This window comes from Neolamprologus multifasciatus, chromosome 16 (assembly GCF_963576455.1).
Source record: "Neolamprologus multifasciatus chromosome 16, fNeoMul1.2, whole genome shotgun sequence".
Lineage (NCBI taxonomy): Eukaryota > Metazoa > Chordata > Actinopteri > Cichliformes > Cichlidae > Neolamprologus > Neolamprologus multifasciatus.
Genome location: NC_140454.1, coordinates 34900774 through 34924413, shown reverse-complemented (window position 1 = coordinate 34924413; position 23640 = coordinate 34900774). Strand labels below are relative to the sequence as shown.

Genomic DNA, 23640 nt, shown 5'->3' with positions numbered 1-23640 from the left:
TTGTCATTATTTAAAACTGCAAACCAAATGCTGCAGTTCCCCTGCTGTCCAGCAGAGGCAGCAGTGAGTCAGCCCCACGTTAAAACAAACATGTTTACAGCCTGATGTTGAGCAGCTGGTGGCGCTCTGAGCGTGTGACTGTGTGGATGCTGATGATGTGGACGTTTTCTCTCTCACATGTCCTCCCCTCTCTTCTCCAGGTGCTCCTGACGACTCCTCCAGGTGAGTGCTGTCATGTCCGGATCAGCTTGTCTGATGCAGGTGTTAACAGTAAGAATCCCTCAGAGCTGTTTCCTGTCTGGAGCTCTGGTGGACGGACAGCAGCGTCCCTCTCAGAGCTTCGTCAGCTCCTGGAAAACGTGGCTCCTCTTTCCTTTGCTGCTGCTAAAGTTTTCCAGCTGAGTTTGAGATCTTTTGGCTTCACGAGCTGGAAACTTGTCCTGGAAAACTGCTTGAGTGTTTACAGCAGCAGGTTAGAGGTAGCTGAAGGAAGCAGAGGAGATTCCTCATCAATCTGAACTCCTGTGGGGACGCTAACCGGCAGGTTTCACCTTTCAGAACCTGCTGCAAATAATCCGTCTGAGGTTTCTTACTGTCTGACCGAAAAAAGAGACGTCATAAAAATAAATCCACCAGTAAATCAAATATTTCCAGACTGCAAAGAATTAAAAACATGCTGTCACACGGGGACAGTCACCGCGGTAACGAGGACGGCATGTTCAGGATCATCCACTCTGGTTCCTCCTGCAGGACCGGCCGGCCCACTGACGACCCACAGACCAGAACCAGGAGCCAGAAGGAGAGCAGAGCTGCTCCCAGCTCCCAGCCCGAGGAGCAAGAGGCCAGACAGGCCGCCTCCTGGAGGAGCAAACCACCTGCACAGCTCCCTCTGCTGGCTGAGAGGAGAACTGCACCTAATCAGGTTATTTTACTACTACTAATAATAATGTTTCTGAAACTCATGCCATCTAAAGCAGAATAAATGAAAGAGAATGACATGAAGTGAAAGAGCTCCTGCTCCCCTGCAGGTCCGGTCCATCGACGCTCCTGATCCAGATCAGACCTGCTCAGTCCAGCAGCCAGGACCCGGCTCAGATAGCAGGTCAGACCTTGGATCAATTCACTTTTATTTAAATGTGAAGTCACGTCCACTTTCAGGTGTGTTCAGGATCACCTGTGTTTCAGGCCGGTGAGGACGTCCACGGCGGGTTCCAACCTGCGGTTCGAGGCCGTCCCCCTGGACCAGGAGGCCACAGAGGGAGCTCAGGTCACGTTCACCTGCCAAGGTGAGAAACGCCTCAGACTGTGAAGGTGGAATCACTGACACGAGGCAGCTCTGAGGAGATGGTTAATGATGATTTAAATAAAGGTTTCATTTCAGGTCTCAGCTCCTCCACAGCTTTACTGTGACTTTAAGATCCTGTGAGTGTGAGCCGCCTCTCCTCTTCCTCACAGTGTCCTCCTCTGCTGCCGGGGCCGAGGTCACCTGGCTGAAGGACGGGGGGCCCGTGAGGACGGGATCGGGTCTGCGGCAGAGACGAGACGGCACCCGTCGCACTCTCACCGTGGAGAGGGTGAGACGGGTGGACCGGGGCACGTACAGGTGTCAGCTGACCAACGCTGACGGGCTGACGGTGGACTCTGCAGCGTGGACGCTCCTCGTGCACAGTGAGTTCCTCCCCACCTAGACTAAAGGACCTGAAATGAAACCTTTATTTAAACCATCTCCTCAGAGCTGCTTCCTGATGGATGGGTGGGTGGGTGGATGGATGGGTGGGTGGGTGGGGGGGTGGCCATCTACTGTTTGGAAGGTTAGTGGTTCGATCCCTGGCTCCTTCCTCGGGCAAGATACTAACCCCAAATTGCTCTCAGATGCATCCATCAGAGAATGAATGTTAGTAAGGAAGTGTATGAGTGAGTGTGACTGGGTGAATGTGGCATGTTGTGTGTACAGCGAGTACTGTGGGAGAGCAGAAAGCTGCTGTGTAAGAGTCGGTCCACTTCCTGTGTGGATGCATAGATGTTGTAACGCAGGGCAGAGGAACAGCTTCACGCTGAGGCTCAGAGTGTGATGGACCGAGTCCTCCAGCAGAGGGCAGCACTGACTCTCACACAGAGACACAATCGTGGTCCAACAGGAAACTGAGGACATACTCCATCCTGACCTTTGACCTGACCTTCTGATCAGAGAGGGAAAAACAAACACACACAGGACAGAAATGTTTGTGTGGAATCCTGCAAACACGCAGCACCTGCACAGAGGTCAGAGGTCGACTTCAAGAGGGTTGAAACCACCTGCAGAGCTGCTGCTGGGAAAAGCGTTCAGCTGTTAAACCCACGAGCGGCTTTAGTTTTATTATCTCACGACTCTCAGAGACCTGCAGACCTGCAAACACCTCCACCTCCTCCATCCACTCATACAGATCACCTACAGTCACCGTGACTCATTCAGCATGAAGCAGATTAACTGATTATCAGAGCGTGTGTGTGTGGTGAGGTTACTCACACCGTCTCGTTACCTGCTCTGTTCCTGCCGTTTCGATTGGTCAGGATCATGAAGCTGATGTAACCACGTGGATCAGCTGGAGTCACAGCTCAGCTTTTTCAGCGCCGTGTCGTTGAACCGCTGAGCAGAGGCAGCAGAGAGCCATATAAAGACAAAACACGCTGCAGCAGCACACACACACACACACACACAGTAAGACTGAAGCCGACCCAAGAAGGGCATGCAGAGGGAGTCCACAGCTTCATCACGCGGTGGGGACTCCTCTCAGCTCTGCAGCTGATCCCAGGTCTGCCTCGGCTGGACAGCAGCTACAGAGTGATGCTGACTCAGAAACTCTTTGGTCTGGTTATATTTGCTGCTCTTTAGTTTGCTGCTCAGGTTTGTAAGAACATGGTTTCATAAATAAGTGCTGAGTAAACACTGCAGTGAAATATGAAACACAGCCCAGAGACTGACAGCGTGCTTCTGTCACTCGCCATCCCGACTGTTACTTTCTCCTCTTCCTGTCGTCTGTTTTCCTGATCTTCTGCTCTCGCGTTCACACTCGGCCCTCTTTAAACTGCTCTGTGGACACGAAGATGGATGAAATGAAAGGTCGGCCGCTATCAGCAGATTTAAAATGATTAAAAACAGATTACCACCTGTGAGGAAGTGACTCGTGTGTGCTGATGTTTGCAGCCTGAACCTCTCAGTTCATCTGACTCAATGCTCAGCCACATAACAAGTTTGTTTATGATGAGACTGTTTTTGTTTCTTTCATCATATCGTTTCCTTTTCTTGATACATTTTGTTCCACGTGACGGTAACTGATTTATTTCACTGATATTATTGCAAACAACAGGAACGTGGACACAGTCGTGGGAAGCAAATCTTATAAAATTCCTGCCTCTGATAAATGTTTGCAGACCAGAAGGAGATCTGCTGAGCTTAAAGTCACAGTTTTCAGTGTCTTGCCTTGTTCAGTCACCATGGTAACTGATACTGAACATCTCACCTGGTCAGGAGCAGGTGAGGCTCACAGTTTCCAGCACAGTGTGACTTTAAAGTGGTCACCAGTGATTCCACTGTAGAAACATGAACAGTCAGAGCTCTGTTGAGCCAACCATCCCTTTAACGTTAACTAGTGATGACTTCATGAACTTCTTCACAAATAACATTTAGAGAAAAAATTACCAATAATCATCCCACAGATGTAATATTATCTACAGCTACTCTTAGTACCATTGATGTTAAGTTAGACTCTTTTTTTCCAATCGATCTTTCTGAGTTAACTTCAATAATTACTTCCTCCAAACCATCAACGTGTCTTTTAGACCCCATTCCTACAAAACTGCTCAAAGAAGTCCTGCCATTGATTAATTCTTCGATCTTAAATATGATCAACCTATCTCTAATAATCAGCTATGTACCACAGGCCTTCAAGGTGGCTGCAGTTAAACCTTTACTCAAAAAGCATCTCTAGACCCAGCAGTCTTAGCTAATTATAGGCCAATCTCCAACCTTCCTTTCATATCAAAAATCCTTGAAAGAGTAGTTGTCAAACAGCTAACAGATCATCTGCAGAGGAATGGTTTATTTGAAGAGTTTCAGTCAGGTTTCAGAGTTCATCACAGCACAGAAACAGCTTTATTGAAGGTTACAAATGATCTTCTTATGGCCTCTGACAGTGGACTCATCTCTGTGCTTGTCCTTCTTGACCTTAGTGCAGCATTCGATACTGTTGACCATAATATCCTGTTAGAGCGATTAGAACATGCTGTAGGTATTACAGGTATTGCACTGCAGTGGTTTGTATCATATCTATCTAATAGACTCCAATTTGTGCATGTAAATGGAGAGTCCTCTTCACACACTGAGGTTAATTATGGAGTTCCACAGGGTTCAGTGCTAGGACCAATTCTGTTTACATTATACATGCTTCCCCTAGGCAGCATCATTAGAAGACATAGCATACATTTTCACTGCTATGCAGATGACACCCAGCTCTATCTGTCCATGAAGCCAGATAACACACACCAATTAGTTAAACTGCAGGAATGTCTTAAAGACATAAAGACTTGGATGGCCACTAACTTTCTGCTTCTTAACTCAGATAAAACTGAGGTCATTGTACTCGGCGCTGAAAAGCTTAGAAATATGGTATCTAACCAGATTCTTACTCTGGATGGCATTACCTTGGCCTCCAGTAACACTGTGAGGAACCTTGGAGTCATTTTTGACCAGGATATGTCCTTCAACGCACATATTAAACAAATATGTAAGACTGCGTTCTTCCATTTGTGCAACATCTCTAAAATTAGAAATATCCTGTCTCAGAGTGACGCTGAAAAACTAGTTCATGCATTTATTACTTCCAGGCTGGACTACTGCAATTCATTATTATCAGGAAGTCTAACTTTCTGATTTCAGACTGTTTAGCTGATCAGATGTGATGAAATAATAGACACCAGAACGCTGCTGGTGTCACAGCTCCTGTGGATGAATGTAGCACACAGACCTCAGTCTGGGTCCTGCTCTGTGAATGTGAAAATTATTTGGTAATGTTTATTTTTCATCACTCACAATATTTTATATCTTCCTCCCACCTGGACTACTCGTGTAAATTTTATCATTAATCTAAGACCCGCGTGATAAAATATAATCACCGCTGTCGTAACAGCAGCTCTGTGAAGTTACTGAGCTTAAAGCAGAAATCAAAGAAGCCGCTGCAGGAAGATTTACTGCCCTGATGGTTTCTGGACTTTGTTTTGTGTCCAAACATTTGAATGTAATTTGCTGAATAGTGCAGAATTAAATTTTATTAGAGGGATGAGTGAAAGCAGCATCAGTCAGCCAATCACTGATCAGCGTGTTGGAGAGGAACCTTCATCGCAGACTTATAAGGACAATCAGGCATGCAGCAGGAAATCCCCCACTCAGTACACACACACACACACACACACACACAGTGAAATACCAGCGGGTTCCCACAGACAGCAGATTTCCATGTGAGGACAATAAAGTCTCATCTGCAGTCTGAGAAGAATCTGTCTCTGCTGCTGAAGTCGTTTCACTCAGCGAGTTTGTATCTGCAGGTCACATGACTCCTCACAGTGTAGGAGGAAGTGTTCATATCCTTTCAAAATAAAGAACTGCCAAACTACAGCGTGCATCGATCCATCAGAGTTTGAATTCCTGCGCTGGAAACAGCAGTTTTATGTTTTTCTGTTTAACGTGACGGTCACAGCGTCATGGTTCATAACCTCAGCTGAAGGAGAGCAATGTTCACAAACTTTAATGTTCTTTATAAAAGTAGAAGATTCTGAAACTCCCAAACTAGAGAGGCTGCGTCTGCTGCAGCTGTTGTGCAGAACATTACCAAATTACTTTACCAGCAATGGATGGATGAAGTATTGATGGGTGGAGAGCTGAAGGAATGGATGCATGATAGAGTGATGAAAGATTAATGGAGGGATGGATGAAGGATGGGTGGAGGGCTGGTGGATGGATTTATTTGTCACTGGTGTAAGAAGGAAAGATGAAACCAAAGCCGGCGTTTCAGATATTCAGATTTCTGTTTCTTCACCTCCTCTGCCCCCGCTCGTCTCATCAACCCTGGAAACACCCCAGCATGGAAATATGATTACACTAACTGTTGTTACTGTGTGTGTGTGTGTGTTCATCAGTTAATGTGACGCACACACAGCCAGTGAAGCAGTGTGTGTCCTCTCTGGTATTTCTGATATGTACACAGAACAAAACACGCACACACACATTTGTCCCTCCTCACATGAGCGCACACACATACACAGGCATGTTTAATGGACTTTAGTGTGTGTGTGTGTGTGTGTGTGTGTGTGTGTGTGATGGAGGCAGAGAGAAAAGGAAACCCTCGCTCCTTATAAGGAAGAGGACGAGTGAGGCTCAGGCTGGTGCTCTCTGTGCTCTCTCTCTGCCTCAGGCTAACACACTGAGCTCTGAGTTTGGATCATGGTAGTTTACTGTGATTGGCTGTTACGCTGTAAATAAAAACAGGAAGTCAAACGTGCATTATTTCCCTTTGACATTTGAAGTATCAGTAGACTGGAGTACTCTCGTGTACTGGAGTAAATGTACTTGATTACATTAGTAACTGCTCCTTTTTCTTCTTTGTGTGTTTCCGCCCTGCAGGCAGACAGAGAGGCGGGAGGTCAGAGGTCACAGAGGTCACAGAGGTCAGAGCTGCGTGTGAAGCTCCTCGCTTCATTGGTCGCCTGAGCGATCTGAAGGTGATGGACGGCAGCAGAGTCGCCATGACGGTGGAGCTGAGCGGTAAGTGTGTGTGTGTGTGTGTGCGAGCTGTGGTATTTCCTGTCTGATCTCTGGGGAGATGGAGGAGATGCGATGAGGGCAGATTTACTTCTTCGTTTCCTCTGAGTGTTGTTGTTGCTCTGATATGACAGCACATATTGTTTCTGAATTATGAGTTCATCATGAGTCCCCACATTATTAACCCCGCAGTGTGTGTGTGTGTCTGTGTCTGTGTCTGTGTGTGTGTGTGTGTGTGTCTGTGTGTGTGTGTGTGTGTGTGTGTGTGTCTGTGTGTGTTACATAATGATTTTCCACACTGGGCTTTCTTCTCCATATAAGCTGTGTGAGGATCAGAGGTGCTGTTGCTTCTCTGCACGAGCTTCATTTCCACACGAAACTGAAATTTATGGAGACACGCACACCTCTGACCTCTGACCTCTGGATGTTTTTCTTACCCAATCATTACACTGAACTCCACTAAAGGTCATACTGACGTATTAATAAATAATTGTATTAAATGTGAAAAGTATTTAAACTAATTTTACATCCACAGCTCGAGTTAAAGCAGCTTTACTGCAGCATCCATGAAATGAATCAAATAACAGTGAAATTAGCTTTAAATCACTGACTGTATCTAAATAATGGCGGCTGTGACAGTACTTGACATAATGAGTCCACGTCCTGCAGCCAAACGTATCTGGATGAGATGACGGAGTGCAGACACAGATACCTGCTGATCAGTGCTCAACGTCCAATCACAATCCTTGAATTTCACTGTGCATCAAAACTGAAGCTCCGCCTTCTTGGATGGTCTGTTAGTACAGTGACCTCACAGCAGCCATGTTATTGGTCAGATGATGTCATTAATAATGCTCCAACTGCACAAACACAGCCCAGAGGTCCAGTTCAGGTGAAACTAGCAAACAGTTAGCAGCTACAGCCGCCTGTGTCACCATCCACCTGTCAGTCAAAGAGGCCACGCCCCTAATAACAAATAAACAGGTGAGTTATAAAGACCACCTACCCCTGTCCAGGGGTTATGAAGGTGGATAATTATCCATAAAGACCAATCAGTTAGTGTATGAGGCTAACGTCTATGAGGACTGACTCACTGCTGCCTCTGCTGGATTTCAGAGGAACTGCGCTTCCAGTTTGCCTTTTTTTTTAAAGTACTTTTGATTCAACAACGCTAAAATGTAAATTAAATAAACAAAATATTGCCACTCCTTTAATTCTCAAAAGTACTGCATCACTGATGTGTCCTGATGTTTGAATGAAGCTGTGTGTGGTCCTCAGGTCACCCTCCTCCAGAGGTGGTGTGGCTCCACGATGGGCAGGAGGTGACCGAGTCAGAGGACTTCCAGCTCCTCAGAGAGGGAACCCGCTGCACTCTGCTGATCCACGAGGTTTTCCCCGAGGACACCGGGACCTACAGCTGCCGGGCCTGGAACCAGTATGGAGAGGACCAGACCCAGGCCCGGCTCACTGTGGAGGGTATGCTGCAGTTGCACTGAGACCTGAGTGACACCAATGTGGGGATTTTTGCAATGTTCACAAACACAACAATTACAAACCCACAGCCTTTCTGATCCTGATACCAAATCCACCCAAATATGTTAGGGTTCCCGGGTCGTTCTGTTTTGTACCCTTTATTTGTGTTCTCTTCTTAGTTTATTTTTGTGAAGCTTTTGGTTTCTGTTTTTTCCCCCGTTATTCTTGGTGTTTGATTATGTAGTTCTCAGGTTTTGGTTTCCATACTGTGTCCAGTCAGTGTCTGTGTCCGCCCTGTTCCCACGTCTCTGTTGCAGTGCCTGCTTATGAGTCTGTGTCTATAAGTTCAGTCTCTGTTTCCTGTTTTACTTTGAAAGTCCGTGTCTCATGTTAATGCGTCAGGTTTTGCTTCCTTTGTCTCGTCAGCCCCGATTGTCTGAGTTTCTCTGTGTCCGTGTCGCGATCTACCCTCATCTTGCTGTGTGTTCAGCTTATTGTTATTTTCAGTTTAGTATTTGTACTCAGTTTTGCTAGGTCTCTGTTTGCCATATAGCAATAAATCTGAGTTTACTTTCTGCCTCCGAGTGTCTGCACTCTGGGTCCATATCACCGCTCCTGCCTGCACAAAAAAAGCCAAAGAAAAGTCCTGTCAGCCGGTGTCGGGTGTTCAGTGCTTGTTGCTTTGTTCATGCATTACATGCTTCTTTATTGTCAGAGTCTGAATGGTAACTTATAGTTCATGCAGAGGTTGAACGGTCTGTGGATCCTCAGTTTGTGTGGATACGATGTTTATCCATCCAAACTCCCGGGATGATCTGATTAGTGTCCATGAGGATTGCGAGGGAGAAGACATCAACCCTCCAGCTGTAACTGAGGATGTCTGTGCTGCAGCTCAACCACCGACCGATCGACTTTGGTGTCATTGTGTTCAGACACTATATACAGTGTATATGTTTCCTATGTGAGGCTCAACCACACGACCTTCATATAAACCCAGATTTATTATTGTGGTTTTCTGCAGAGCCTCAGGACGGCGTCCAGCCCTGGTTCATCACCAAGCCCAAAGAGGTGAGCGCTGCTGTTGGTCAGCATGTTCTCCTGTCCTGTGCCATCGCCGGAGATCCGTTTCCCCAGTACACCTGGACCAGAACCGACCCGAGCCGACCTCTGACCTCCGGAGGCGACTATGAACTCCTGCAGAAAGAGGACGTCGTCTCCCTGCTCATAAGGTTTACAGTTACACACAAACCACACGCTCTGCAGCTAACCACACCTGACACAGCTAACTTTGTTTTCTTCTTCAGACGGGTGAAGAAGGAACATGGCGGAGAGTACCTGATCAGCCTGAGGTAACGGATCGACAGGCGCAGATACTGTAAACACTCACATGTCATAAACAGACACAGATTCTGCAGACATGCTAAAATAATCCCAGATGATCTACAGTACAGAGCTGCAGTGAGGATTACAGAGGAACCACCAACCCTCCCCCCTCCATAATCTATCCATCCATAACCTCATCATCCACCCCAGCACATACAGCCGTCTGCATCATGTTCAAAGCATGATTATGTAACATGAGAATAGAAGAGAAATCTCCTTCTGCTCATGAAAATCATACGTGATGTGCTGGTGAACATGAAGAAACTGTGAGAGGCGGTAAAGCTGCACTTTACCCGAAACACAAACCAACATCAAGGAATTTAAAGGTGCCGCACAGACGAGGTTCTCTGGGTGTTTTTAAGTGACAGTAATACTGAGAACAAGTGCTTAACCAATCAAAAACTTCATCATGTTGGTTGGTAAAGTTCCTGAACAGTTCTGGTTCAGGTGTATTGGGATGGTTGATCTGGACCATCCAAGGTCCTGAAACTTCAGAGCTCCAGATCTCTGAAAAGTTCAGGATCTTTTGATATTTCACGAACTCCAAAGTTCAGATATTTTGGACCAAGTTCCTGTCCTTTCTGAAGTACGACACGCTTGGAGGTAAAGAGAATATCCCCAGAACTTAATTCAGACCTAATTTTATCCAAATGGTCCCGAACCTGTAGAAAGTTCCTACGGTGGAAATGCAGCTTTAAACCTCATTGAGCCACGAGTGACACCATTGTGAGCCTAAAGATTTACTGTCAATCAAACATTATTACTGAAATGCACACTTCATAATAATGGATAATTTCCAATTTACTAAAACAGAAAACTGTTGGATCTCAACTAAAAACAAATTCTGAATGTCCCGAAAGTCATTTACAAACCAAGTCAGTATTTGTTTCAAACATCACACTGTGAGCAGTAACAGCTTTGACTGACAGTGCAAGAGGAGGATGGATCGTTATGTGTGAATGAAACCTACTGAAAACCTGTCCTCAGCTGGGACAGCTAACATAACATAATCGTTCTAGCAAACATCAAACGTTCCCTGTTTTCTTCAGATTGTAGGGCGAGTGTAGGGTTGCTGTCTGTGAAGTCTGAGACGTTCAAAGGTTGATGCAGAGCAGATCAAGTGCAGAGATGAACAGATGAACTGAAGACGTCTCTGATGGCACAGAGGCCGTTTTTCCACAGATGTGAATACAGGAGAGCTTCAGACTGAAAAAGACAAAAAGTTGATCTATAAAAGTAAATATCAGATTTCCCACATCATCTCTGACTTCTTCAGAGACTGAAGAGAAAGTCACCTGGATGATGACGAAACCTTGAAACCTGAAAACGTCCAGATGAACAGAATCAACTTTTGGAGATTTATTACCTGGATGATTGAGCCTAAAGACATAATGAGATTAGTGCTAACAAAGGCAACAAAGACAACAACTTCCAGGGTAATTTCAGTCACATTTTTCTGAACATTGTTGATCAGGACCAGTGGAGCCTACCTGGTGTCTTTTCCTCTCTTAAAGGGAAAATGTGCCATTAATGAGAGATAACAGGATCAGTTTCTCATGTGAAGCCTGACGTTGCAAATAGCACAGTGCAGCAGTGCCTGAATGAAAACACTGCTGTGATGAATCAGTGGCGTGGGAGTGGGAGATGGTCTTAATGCCTGTGAGATGCTGCATGTAGAAGATCAACTTTGTGTTTCAGGAACAGCGTGGGCGAGTGCAGCGCTGTGGCCACGCTGTCGGTCACCGAAAGACGAGAAAAGGACAGGAGAGGACGGGACGGCGGCAGGTGAGACCTCACTCACCTGGACACCTGCAGCTGGCTGAACAGGGCGGAGTCAGATTTCGGTGCCGTATGAGCGTGATTGGTTGAACCTGATGAATTTTTAAAACGTCTCACTCCCTAAACAGACCTCTGCATCATCAGCATAGAGTCTGACTCCGTCAGCCCCCCACACTATTCCCAGCTCTCTGTTCCTGTTTCCACCCCCTCCTCACACCCACCCACCATTCCCTCCATCCTTCTGTTATTTATCCAGAAATTCCCTAAAGCTTCTCTAATCCATCCATATCACCCCGACCAATCAGAGCCAGTATTTCCTCTCCGTGTTTATTCTGCTGCGAGTGTTTGCTGGAAGAAACCCTGTTTGCTTCAGTTTGATGAAACTGAAAAAGAGTGAGCAGCTTCAGAACGGAGGAGGAGGAGGAGGAGGAGGAGGAGGAGGAGGAGGAGGAGGAGTGTGTCCTCAGTCTGCTTTCTCTTTGTTTACATCTGTGTGTGTGTGTGTGTGTGTGTGTGTGTGTGTGTGTTCCCTCTGCTCATGCCCATATTCGGGCAGTTGAGTCACTTGTGATGTAACATGAACAATTTGAGTCGAGGTCCCCCCCCCCCCCACCTCCCACCCCACCAGCTAAGACCTGGGGGCGGGGCTTGTCCTCTTGCTCTCTCTCTGTCCCTCCATCTGTCTCTGTGCTTGTTCATCCAGCCTGGCAGCAGCAGCAGGAGGAGGAGCAGCTGGTGGGAGCGTGGTGCTGAGAGGAGGTGGCAAAGGAGGAGGAGGCGTGGAGCAGAGAAGCAGCAGCAGTGGTGTCAGTCGGCAGTGGCAGGAGGCCAACGAGGAGCAGAAGGAGAACCGGCAGCTCCCGCACCTGCACAGGGAAGAGAAGAAGAAGAAAGAGGAGGACCAGACCACTGCTCCCAGAGGCCTCCTCAAACGCTGTGTGGAAACCAGGGAGCGGGGTGAAGAGGAGCTGCGGCAGAGGGAGGCGCAGCAGCTGGACTTCCGCTCGCTGCTTGGACGCCGAGCCGTTCAAGGCAAAAACATCCAAGAGGGAGACGAGCAGAGGGAGGCCGGCCCCGCCACCACCGAGCACAACCAGCGCCACCACATGGATTTTAAGGCCAACCTCAAGGGTGTCAAACCCAAGAGCGAGGAGAAGGTGAACTCCCCATCGCAGGTCGACTTCCGCAGCGTGCTGGGGAAGAAGGGCGCCGCAAGCAGCAACAGCAGCAAGGCCGCAGAGACGCCCACGAAGAACGCCGGCGACTTCCGCTCTGTCCTCGCCAACAAGAAGAACCCGACGGCCCCCGAGAAGAACGGGGAGAAGGCGGAGGTGAACAACTGCATGGATGGAGGGATTAATGAGAAGAAGAGCACCGGAGGAGGAGGAGGTGCGGCGCCGGAGTTTGTAGAGAAGCTGAGCGACATGACGGTGCTGGACGGTCAGCGGCTCCGGCTGCAGTGCCGCCTCGCCACCGCTTCTGATGTCACTGTCACCTGGACGCTGGACGGGAAGGTCATCAAGGCGTCCAAGTTCATCATCCTCGCAAACGAAGGTCAGAGGTCACACACACGGCACAACAGGAAGTGAAAGGTTTTCTGACATGATTTGGTTAAAAAGGAAGGAGGAGGGCTTTGTTTACATTTCACAGCAACCCCAAACGCTCTTTGAATTCAAAGAAACTTTATTTAGCAGTACTGTTTGTTTGCAGCGATCGATCATCAGTGGAAGTGATCAGAATCGATTAGAGCCACTGAATTTATTCAGACTGAGAAAACAGAGAAAAACTCCTCAGATTAAAGACGACAGAATGAGAGACAGGGAGGCGGAGCTGAGGAGGTGAAGCTGTGGAGCAGCGTTGGTGGAGTCGGTGGAGGAGCTGAAGCAGCTGCTGATGGAGGTCTGAGGATTGAGACTCTAATAATAGAACGCAGATGTGAAACAATAGAAGCAGGATGTGATGTGTGACCGTCACTGGAATTTCATATGGAAGCAGATCACTGCACACACACACACACACACACACACACACACACACACACACACACACGTATTACTGTACTTGTGAGGTCCGGCAGGGATTCATTCATCAGTTGCAGGGACACTCTGTCTGTCTTCATGATGTTTAGTTACGTCTTCCCGAAGCTAATCTTTAAAACCTGTTCAGTAACTTTGAACATGCTGGAGCAGAACTGCCGTTCATGGATTTGATTGTGAAGACAAAAATGTAAAAAAGTTTACTTTAAATTCAGTCTGGACTTTTTTGTGTTTAGCAGTGATGGCGATAGTTTTACTTACTTTAGACACGACTTTGCTAAAATTGAGTTAGCGTGATTGTTCTAGCAGTAACATTAAGAAGGCAGTGAGAGTTAGCCGCACTGCATGAATGTAACATCAGCTGATCAAGTAAAAACGAGAGAGGGCGTGGTTATCAAAGATGGATGCAGCCGGTGCTCAGCTACTTTAAACCTGTATTCTTTCTAATCTCCAGTAGGGGGCGACTCCTCTGGCATTTGTATAAAAGTCGGAGTGCGCGAGCCTGCTGCCCGCCTCATGTTTACTTTGCAAATGAGGACCTTATTATCCGGTCGTTAAGTGGTGACGTGACAAATCCTACTTCCGGGCCTAAACTAGTCTGCGTTTAATATGCTTTTGTGTTGTTAACATGTTTAATGTTTTGCATTTTCTTCTATTTAATCTCAAAAAGCTCCTAAAACAGTCAGTGATCACTGTTGACCTCCCTCGGCTTTTATTACCGCTAATCATTTATTTAAGCTCAGTTTTTAAAACCTTAGGATGTAACTACAGCCCAGCCCATGCAGCAGTATATGAATGACTAACCTCGTATTGTGGATGGATTATCTCAGTTGTTCTCCTGGCTGAAGTTTGGTCCTTTTACAGCATCCTGCCATGCGATTACATTTGTTCCTGACCACCGAGAACACTCACGTTAACTTTTATCGAGTGGAAAAAAAGTTAGCTTGTTTATATTATGCTAACATAGCTGTGTCGCTAGCGGTCACGTAGCACATCATTATATACCAGCTAGCCAAACTTCAGTAACCCTACAAACGTCACTGCTGTTTAGTTTTCTGTCTTCATTTATGTTGGAAGTGATAACAGAGCTGTACGTTTGAATTTGTTTCCTAAAACCCCGCAGTCAGGACATGCTATATTGTATTTAGATAGAAGCTAGCGAGCTAACTTCCTGCTAACTTCTAACTCCGTTAAATGTCATAAATTCCGTTTTCATGGATGCCTGGATGTTAAACTCAATTGTTACACCTGGTAGAGCAGAACGCTGATCATTTTATTACAGATGAAAGACTTTAGACAGTTTTTCAACTCTCAGTGATGCCACAGTGATCGTTTGATTTATGGACCTGCAGCGGAGTTAAGGCCCAGACACAGCTAGTGACGTCAGACTTAACGACCGGATAGCGACAAAGAAACAGGAAGCAGGAGATGATTGAGTCATTAGCCAATGAGCATGCAGCATGTCGTGTAGATCCACGCCGTGCTTGGATTTTGTCGGGCTCGCCGCTCTGCGGCAGAAGTCACCCTCACTGCTTCTCCTCCTCCTGATGGTCGAGGGACACTTTGAGTTTACTTTCACTTTCAGCAGCTGGAGCAGCTGTCCCCATCTTTTCTTCTCTCCGTTATCAGCGGCTCCAGCAGGAAACTTTCATTAACAGGAAGCTTTCAGCATGGATGGTGGAATAAATACAGCAGCCGTCAGAATCAGACTGATGGCTCACATTTATAAAAATAGGCAGACTCACTGAAGCCTGAAGGTCCTCACAAGCATAGAAACACACACTGTGATGTCCTGTAAAGACCTGTGTGTGTGTGTGTGTGTGTGTGTGTGTGTGTAATAATCCCTCGGTGTGTTATTTCAGTCTGGAGGACAGCCCCTGGTTGTGTGTGTTTATCCTGCAGAGTGAGGAGTCTGTGTGTCACATGTTAAAGGTCAGAGGTCACATACATGTGTCGGTACAGATTTAAAGGCAGCAGCATGTTTATGATGCACTCAGATCTTCACTTTCTGCTCTTGTGGTTTTGTAGGCGTCGTTATAAAACGACGTGATCGTTGGCTGAAGGGTCGTCATGACGATAAAGCGTCAGATCAAAGCGATCCTTTTACAGAAAGTGTTCAGAGTGTTGATTCAACGAGTCGCAGCAGCTTCCTGCCTTCTCTTCATGCTCTGTTGGATTTGGTGCAGATCCCCTCAGCTCCAGCAGGGTGGAGGGACGACAGATGTTTTCTCCACAGATGTTTAAAACGTTGCCTCGGTCAGGTCCGAGCCTGTCAGCTGTAAGGACCTCTGACTTTAGTTTTCATCCTCCTCTTTTATGAAATTTGCAGATGAGATTATGAGATCGTAGAAACAAGCGGTGGAAATGAGTTTTCTCCAGATGGTGTTTGGCCTCGTCATTACTGATGTGGTGAGGAGGGAATCAGAGTGGAGCAGCCGGCTGAGGCGTTCATCCAATTTGGACGCCTCCTCTGCGAGGTGTTCGTGTCCTAGTGGGAGGAAGCCCTGCGTCAGATTGCATCTCTTGGCTGACCTGGGAACGCCTCGCTGTTCCCCCGGGTGAGCTGGAGGAGGTGGCTCACAGAGGGAGGTCCGGGCTTCTCTGGCTAGGCTGCTGCTCCTCTTAACCAGAAAAGGACAAGAAGATGGATGGATGGTAACTCAGCGCCACGATAGCATCACGATGCACAAATAAAAAGGGTTAGGGTGAGTGTTGGTCGTGTGCAGGTCGTATGAACGTCACTTCAGATCCGTGAGTTTCTGTGATAGCTGTGCTTTGTCACCAGGGGGCAGTGTTAGAGACTCGTGTCGTTGTTGGTGAAACTGTCCATCACCCGCCGACCTCTACGAAGGTTTCTTTGACTTCACGCTTCAGTTTTGTCCCGTCCTGTGAACTTCAGGTCCCCTAAACTCTCGGCTGGCCGATCGAGTTTTAAACATCTCGGTTCTGATTGGAGCAAACAGGACGGAGGCGACCAAAACAACGAGGCTGAATAGTTGCTCGGTGACAGATTTCCATAAGTTTTTAAAACCAACTTTCAGGTCACAGAGTCGGATTAACAGGGAAAGCTTTTATTTTCACTGATCAAAGTGAGAGGCGAGGCAGAGGAGTGTGATGCTTGTCCTCCTGTCTGAAGCAAAGAAATGTCCTAACACGTGTTGAAGGAAGAAGAAAGCCTTTCTGAAGGATGCTGCACCGGCAGCGGAGGATGGCCTTTAGTCTCACATGACGTCTAAAAGGGTGGAGAGCGTGACGCTCTGATAGCTCATTCATAGTAAATGAAACGTGGAGTCATACCTTCATTTTTATTGATTAACTTTGTGGAGTGTAAGAAATGAGACTTGACCTCGTGCTGATCTGTGTCCTGTGTGGGTTGTGTTATATTGTGCTGTGTTGTGTGTTGCAGGCGGCCTGTGCTCCCTCACCATAGACAAAGCCCTGCCAGAGGATGAAGGCCAGTACAAATGCAGAGCCGAGAACTCGGCAGGCAAAGCCGAGTGTTCCTGCACGGTTCTGGTAGACGGTGAGAACAAAGCTTTGGTCCTCTCGCAGATCTTTCCTTCAGTGCCGCATGTTCTTCTTCTTCTGCTGTTTTTGTTCTTCTGGTCTTTCCTCTACAGTTATTCTTCCTCCTGCATCCTGATGTAGACGCAGGTTTAAAGCATTCAAACTGTGAGAGAAACTTTAAAGTGTACTTTTGTTGTCTGAATGAAGATCTGAAATGTATCTGATATGTTTGTCATAATCTGTCCTAAACCAAAGAGCTTGTTTACTTCCTGCCGTGTCCACGAACATTTGTTGACTCCGTCATCAGCACTGACTCTCCGACACCAACCGATGAGTCGAGCCTCCTGAACACACGACTCTGTTCAGCAGTGCAGCTCTGCTTCTTTGGAAAGATCACATAAACATCAGCATTCATGGGTCATGTTAGCCCCGCCCACTCTTTGATGGTCGCTGCAGTGGTTTGGACTGGAAGAGTGATGCAGCAGAAGCTGCAGCGCTGTCCGCTGGTCAGCTGGGTTTCCTGTCATTAGAACCAACGAACACAAACACAGTTTGACTTTATCAAAGATCGGCTCCTGTTTGCAGACGGGTCAGCGCTGGTCGTCAGGACATCAGCTGTTTGTAAAGGGCTTAGTCAGCTGGTTTTAAACACGACAGATGGCTTCACGAACACCACAGACTCGGCGTGCTGTGTCCAGAACAGCACGGACGCAGCCGCTGTTTCAGGTGTGTCTCAGTCCTGTGGTGCTCATGGACACCTGAGACTGAAGCAGCACGAGGACACTCGGCTCTTTCTTTGAGCTAACGTGGCGAGGACAGAGGCAGAGTTCGCGATGGAAACACGATGAACTGTGCTCCACCATGTGCTGTGAATCTGTGATGTAGCGTTTGGACAGGAAGTCAAGGAAGTGACAGCAGTGACTTCCAGAAAACACAGAAAGTGTCCGGCTGTGGTTCAGTTCTGAGACCTCCAGGATCGTCTCACGCCTGTGCACCAGGTCCGTCCAGACAGCACCCAGAGACTGCAGCCTGGCGGCCCATCAGACGCAGCATGTCTCACTGCAAACTAGAGCGAAGGATCCAAAATTTGTGCTGTGCTGCGCTCTGCTTGTACGTCATTTTTTGTGACATTTTTAAGCGCCTGCACCTTGTCGCTTCTAAACGTCTTTGACTTTGTGTCCTCTACGACAGTTTGTGTTGTATTCTGTCCAAAGCTTTAATAAATCCTTAAAGAAGAAAGCTTTGTCCTGACTAGTGAAGAATGCGTCGTTTCCAGAACGCTGCTTTCGCTCTGCAGAGCTGTGCAGTTCCCCGTACGTGCACGTAAACCTGTGACAAACAGTTCACCGAACTCAGACACGCACAGAACGCTTTCCTTCATTGTGCAGTTGAACTTACCACAGCTGTAGGCTTGGTTTCTATTGGTAGCACGAAGGTGCGACACACGCGAGTACTGCGCTCTGCTGCAGCTGTGCTTGTGCTGCGCTTTACTTGGCACAGCTGGAAAACCGTTACTGCACGAGGCAAAGAGAGCTCAGCGCTGTGCTGCGTCCGATGTGAAAGGACCTTAACTCAGGCGGGACTGAGTCCCGTGCACGCTTACATGTGTATGCCTCCTGGTTGTTATTTACGTACCTGGGTTCTCTGAGTCTGAGCAGTGACTTTTTTGATAGTTCGTCCCTGAATGCAGCACCGCGCTGGTTTCCCTCACAAAAAGCCGGTGGCATTTTCCTGCACTCACACGACTTGACTTGAACTTCTGTCGTCTCGCTGAGTCTCGCTGAGCGGCGTGTTACCAAACACCCTCTCTGGGTCCACGCAGCATTCAGTGAATGTGCTCAGTGATGTACGTCATGTCGGAGAGCAGAATGTGAGATGTCTGAGCTCTGTAAACACACATTTTGTTTTTCAGTTTGAATAAAATATCTGCAGGTGAACGCTCAGTGTTTGCCGGAGGGTTTCTGATGTTTGTGTTGGGGTTCACGGCTGTGGAGCTCGCACAGAGCACCTGAGTGTGTGCACGTGTTAACTCCTCCCTCTCTGTCTCTCTGTGTCCTGCAGACCCGGCTGAAAACTCTCCGGCCGACAAGAAGTCCAAGAAGGCGACTCCAACCTCAGAGAGTGAGTTTCCAAAATATGCAGCAGCAGCCTCTTTCCTTTTGTCCCAATAAGGAGCTGCAGGCTGGGATCACTGGTTCCCACACACACACACACACACACACACACACACACACACACACACACACACACACACACACACACACACACTCTCTCAGGCGGGTGTTTCTATTTTAAAGAGTCTCTGTGTATCACTGGAAACATCAGTTCCTTCATCACTGTCACATTATTATTCCTACCTCCAGAGCAGTAAACCTTCATTAACACTACGTTTCCCATCAGCCCTGATGCTTCCCACACACACGCACATTTACACACACACACACACGCACATTTACGCACACACGCACACACACACACACACACACACTGTAGAATGAATGAGTCACACCTGGAAACAAACACAGACACTGTGGGCTAAAACACACAGTCTGCTACAAACAACAACTTTGTAGACAAAGTTACAAGTAGCAACTTTGTTTGGTTTGTAGCTGTGTCCTGATTGGTCAGCTGGTTTGTAGCTGTGTCCTGATTGGTCGTAATGTTTCTGTATGCAAAGAGAATAAAGTCTTACTTTGGTAGAAATCCTAAGATCACTCTTCAGAATAAAAGAAAGTGTTGTTGCTCTTTTAAAAGTTTCATCTTAATGAAAGATTTTGGGTTTTAAACAGGAACATATTGTAGAAAAGTTCCTGGCTGTAACAGTTTAAGTCAAAGCTACGATTAATAATTATTCACTCTGAGTAAATTGTGTTGTGTGACCAAAATGTTTCTTTCATGAAACAATAGAGATACAAATAAATGAAGGTTAAACATTTCCTATTGGATGAGACGGTTCTTGTTGCTCTCCTGCACAGCGCTGATGTGTGAGTGCTTGAACAGTAACTTCACACAAAAACACTCTGACATGCAGCAGCTTCATGTTTCTGTCTGCAGCCCTCAGTGGAAAATCTGCTCTTATCTTTATGATCCAACTCTAAATCCTTCCTGCTCAGTGTGTGTGTGTGTGTGTGTGGGTGTGTGCATGCCTCAGTGGGCTCACTGCTGTGGATGGATGTCCTGTTCTGTGTTCATATCACAGCTCCAAGGTTCAGTTCTGGAGTCGGGCCCACAGCTCTGCCCACAGACAGCGTTCAAAGCTGAAAGCCTCTCCACGGCGCTGACCCCTGACCTTTAACTGTATGTCCACATGTATGCGAACAGACTCAGAGTTGAATCTACCTGAACATCAGGGATAAGCAGGGCAGGGATAGCTCAGTAGATAAAGTGGTGGCCCCACGATCGGAAGGTCGGGGGTTCGATTCCCCTGAACAGCTACCCTGAGGTACCCCTGAGCAAGGTACCCTCCCCACACACTGCTCCCCGGGCGCCCAATGGCTGCCCACTGCTTCACTGGGTGAATGGGTTAAATGCAGAGAGGAATTTCCCCACGGGGATCAATAAAGTTTCTTTCTTTCTTTCTTTTCATGAGCGGAGAGTTGCTCAGACCGGCTCGGCTCCTGCTTTGGTTTCAGTCACTTCTCGGAGACCTCAGAGTTTTAGCAGCAGACAGAGGGAGGAAGGACGGGGGCGATGATGTCGGGGAGGCGGAGGGGGCGCTGCTCCTCTCCCACTTCCATTTAAGGCCTGGTTTCTGACTCTCGTGCTCTGACAGACTTTGTTTTACTTTGCGTGCTGATTAAAAGCGTGGAAGTGTCGAGTGAAGCCGTTCGTCCGCCTGCTGGGCCCACGTTAGCTTAGAGACGCAGCAGGGTGGAGGCTGTGCGGTGCAGCGTGCATGCATGTGTGAGCCTCCACCCTGAAACACCGTTACAGTAAAGACTGAGCACAAGACAAACGGAGGTTCGGACAGTCGGCTCCCTGTCCTAACCATCTGCTGCAGGTGCTGCTCACTCTCACCTGTCAGTTTAGTCTGCAGCTACGAGTGGGCGGGGCTAAACATTGTTAAAACCTTTTAAAACCTCATGTGGTCGGGGGGTTGGGGGGATGTTTTCAGGGGCTCTTATTGCAGCGGCGTGTCAGCAGGTATGCAGCTGATATTTTGGGACGGCGTGTACAGGAACACTTTCAGTGCAGAAGTAAATACAGAAGTGCTTCCTGTGACTGACAGAGCAAGGAGCCAATCAGAGTGCAGCTCTGACCGTCAGCTGATTAATATCAAAGCTGCAGACCTGTGCTCGACTGTCTTTGTGAGCTCAGCTTCTGTTTGTGTTTCCTCATTCATGAGCTTTCTCATACTAACCTGCTGACAGGGGGGAGGGGGAGGGGGGGCTGCTGTACATACTGAAGCGTCGCGTGGTCACACACTGATGTCTGCACACAGCGGTTACACACTGATGTCTGCACACAGCGGTCACACACTGATGTCTGCACACAGCGGTTACACACTGATGTCTGCACACAGCGGTTACACACTGATGTCTGCACACAGCGGTTACACACTGATGTCTGCACACAGCGGTTACACACTGATGTCTGCACACAGCGGTCACACACTGATGTCTGCACACAGCGGTTACACACTGATGTCTGCACACAGCGGTTACACACTGATGTCTGCACACAGCGGCCACGTTAACGTCTGTCGAGTGCTCAGACTGAATGTGTTTCCTGTGACACATTCATCAGCTTCTTACTAAGGTTCAAAGGTCAGTGTCTGATTCTGCAGCTCAGACAGTCACCGCGGTTCAAAGGTCAGAGCTTCACACATGAAAGTGAAAGTCGGAGTGTCGGAGGCTCGGCTCACCAGGCGGTTCGTTGTAAAGCTTTACTGACAGCAGACACAAACCGTCGTGCTTCCAAAGCAGGTGTGAACGTATGCTTGTGTAAGTGTGCGCGCGTGTGTGTGTGCGTGTGTGTCTGTGTGTGTTTTCGCTGCAGACAAGTAACAAAAACCAGCCAAGCGTGCAACTTGTGCTGACCTTCTGATGATGTCACTACGTCACTGGGACCTGATTGACGGTGTTAATGAGCGACTTGATGACATCCACCATTTTTATTTGGGGCGTGAAGCGAGCAGCTGCTTTTTTCGACTGTCGCAGCTTCAAGTTTGTTTTGTGAGTTTCTGTGAGAGCAAAAATAAGTTTGTGCTGGAAAATCCTCGTGTTTGTGTTTCCGAAGGAAAACAGAGCCGAAGCAGCGAGGCTGCAAGGGCGGAGCCTGAGCTCCAGACTGATGGTAACAGCAGACTTTGTGGTGTGGTCAGGTGGAAAGTCTTAAACATCTGAAGGAGGAAACAAAGAAAGAAGACAGCGTGAACAGATTCTTCTATCCTCTTCATCTGCAGCCATCACAAGAAAAACAAACTCCAGGAACTATTTCCTGCATCCAGCAGAACTATTTTTAGATTGTCCATGTACGGTCATCAGAGACGCTCTTCGTCTGTCTCACATTCTTCTCCTCCTCCTCCTGCCTCTGCTAGATGTTCTGTGAGGACAAAGTTCCTTAAACTAAAAAAGAAAAGCAGCTGATGACAGAAGCATTTAAAAGAGAAGACGAACAGCAAACTCAGAGAGGCTTGTATAAGCTGTGCTCTGCTTCCATAAAAACACAACAAAGCAGGACGATGTGAGACACACGTGTGAAAGCAGTCAGGAAAACCGTGTCTGTACTTGTATGACTTCTTCTTCACTGAGTTTCAGATGTGCTTGTTGCACATTCACGTTTTTATTTCCTGCATATTTTATTCAGTCTGTGTGATTTTTCTAAATGAGGAACATTTCTGCACCGACTGTCCTCACGTCAGTGTCATCATTTCATCTTTGTTGTGAGTGTGATGCGTCTCAGTGTCACCAGGTCTGTGTGCAGTGTCTGATGGGAAACGTAGTGTTAATGAAGGTAGGAAGAATAATGTGACACGGTGTGTGCAGGGAGGTGTTGTTTTCGGAGGTCTTGTGGTAGAAACTTGATGAGGCATCTCTGGAGTTTTTAAAGGTTCCAGAGGAAGTTTGCAGGATTACTGAGGAGATTGTTTCAGACCTGAATCAGTTTATGGAGGGTTTAAAGTTGGAGGTGGCCAAGGTCTTAAAGACGCTCCAGAGGACCGTGGAGAGGGTCCAGTGGAGGTTTTAAAGTTCATTAAAGCTCCTTCGTGAGGTTGTAGAGGTCTTGAAAGAATGGTTACTAATTTCCCTGAAGTACCAGGAATGTGTTTAATGGTCTCCGTGAAGTTAGTTATCCTCTTGTTTTACCGACACATTTTAGGTTCCTGTGGAGGTGGTAAAAATATTCTAAATGAACATGTCAGTAGTCCTGTCAGAGTGGTCTTTGGGGGCTATTAAAGGTCTCAGGGTGGTTTTGTGGGAAGAGGTTTTACTGTTTAAAGTTCAAGTTTAAGAAAGTTCCTTAAAGAGGTTTCAGGGGTCTTGAAAGGTTGTTTGAACAGTTTTAAGGATGTTTAGACCTTGAAATTCTCTGTCCACGTGTCATGCGGTCTTAACAGGTTAAGGCAGGTTTTAGAGGTCGCTGTGGAAGTTGCAGAGGTATTAGTTAGTATTAGTTAGGTATTAGTTAGTTACAATACTTATATTAGAGGTATAAGTATTGGGAAGC

The 23640-nt window shown here is 47.3% G+C and overlaps 1 protein-coding gene across 2 annotated transcripts in view; it reads left to right on the top strand.

The window, feature by feature from the left end:
* The window catches only part of mylka (myosin, light chain kinase a), a 47170-nt gene that overhangs the window by 11550 nt on the left and 11980 nt on the right, over positions 1-23640 (top strand). The window contains exons 7-19 of one of the 2 annotated variants that reach the window (XM_085135579.1): positions 201-222; positions 751-922; positions 1029-1102; positions 1186-1286; positions 1456-1668; positions 6656-6796; positions 8072-8269; positions 9288-9495; positions 9571-9615; positions 11348-11434; positions 12132-12982; positions 16871-16987; positions 19033-19092. In XM_085135579.1, coding sequence (XP_084991705.1) covers positions 201-222; positions 751-922; positions 1029-1102; positions 1186-1286; positions 1456-1668; positions 6656-6796; positions 8072-8269; positions 9288-9495; positions 9571-9615; positions 11348-11434; positions 12132-12982; positions 16871-16987; positions 19033-19092 — 2289 coding nt within the window. The remainder of the gene's footprint in view (positions 1-200; positions 223-750; positions 923-1028; positions 1103-1185; positions 1287-1455; positions 1669-6655; positions 6797-8071; positions 8270-9287; positions 9496-9570; positions 9616-11347; positions 11435-12131; positions 12983-16870; positions 16988-19032; positions 19093-23640) is intronic. The other variant, XM_085135580.1, reaches the window with a different exon arrangement.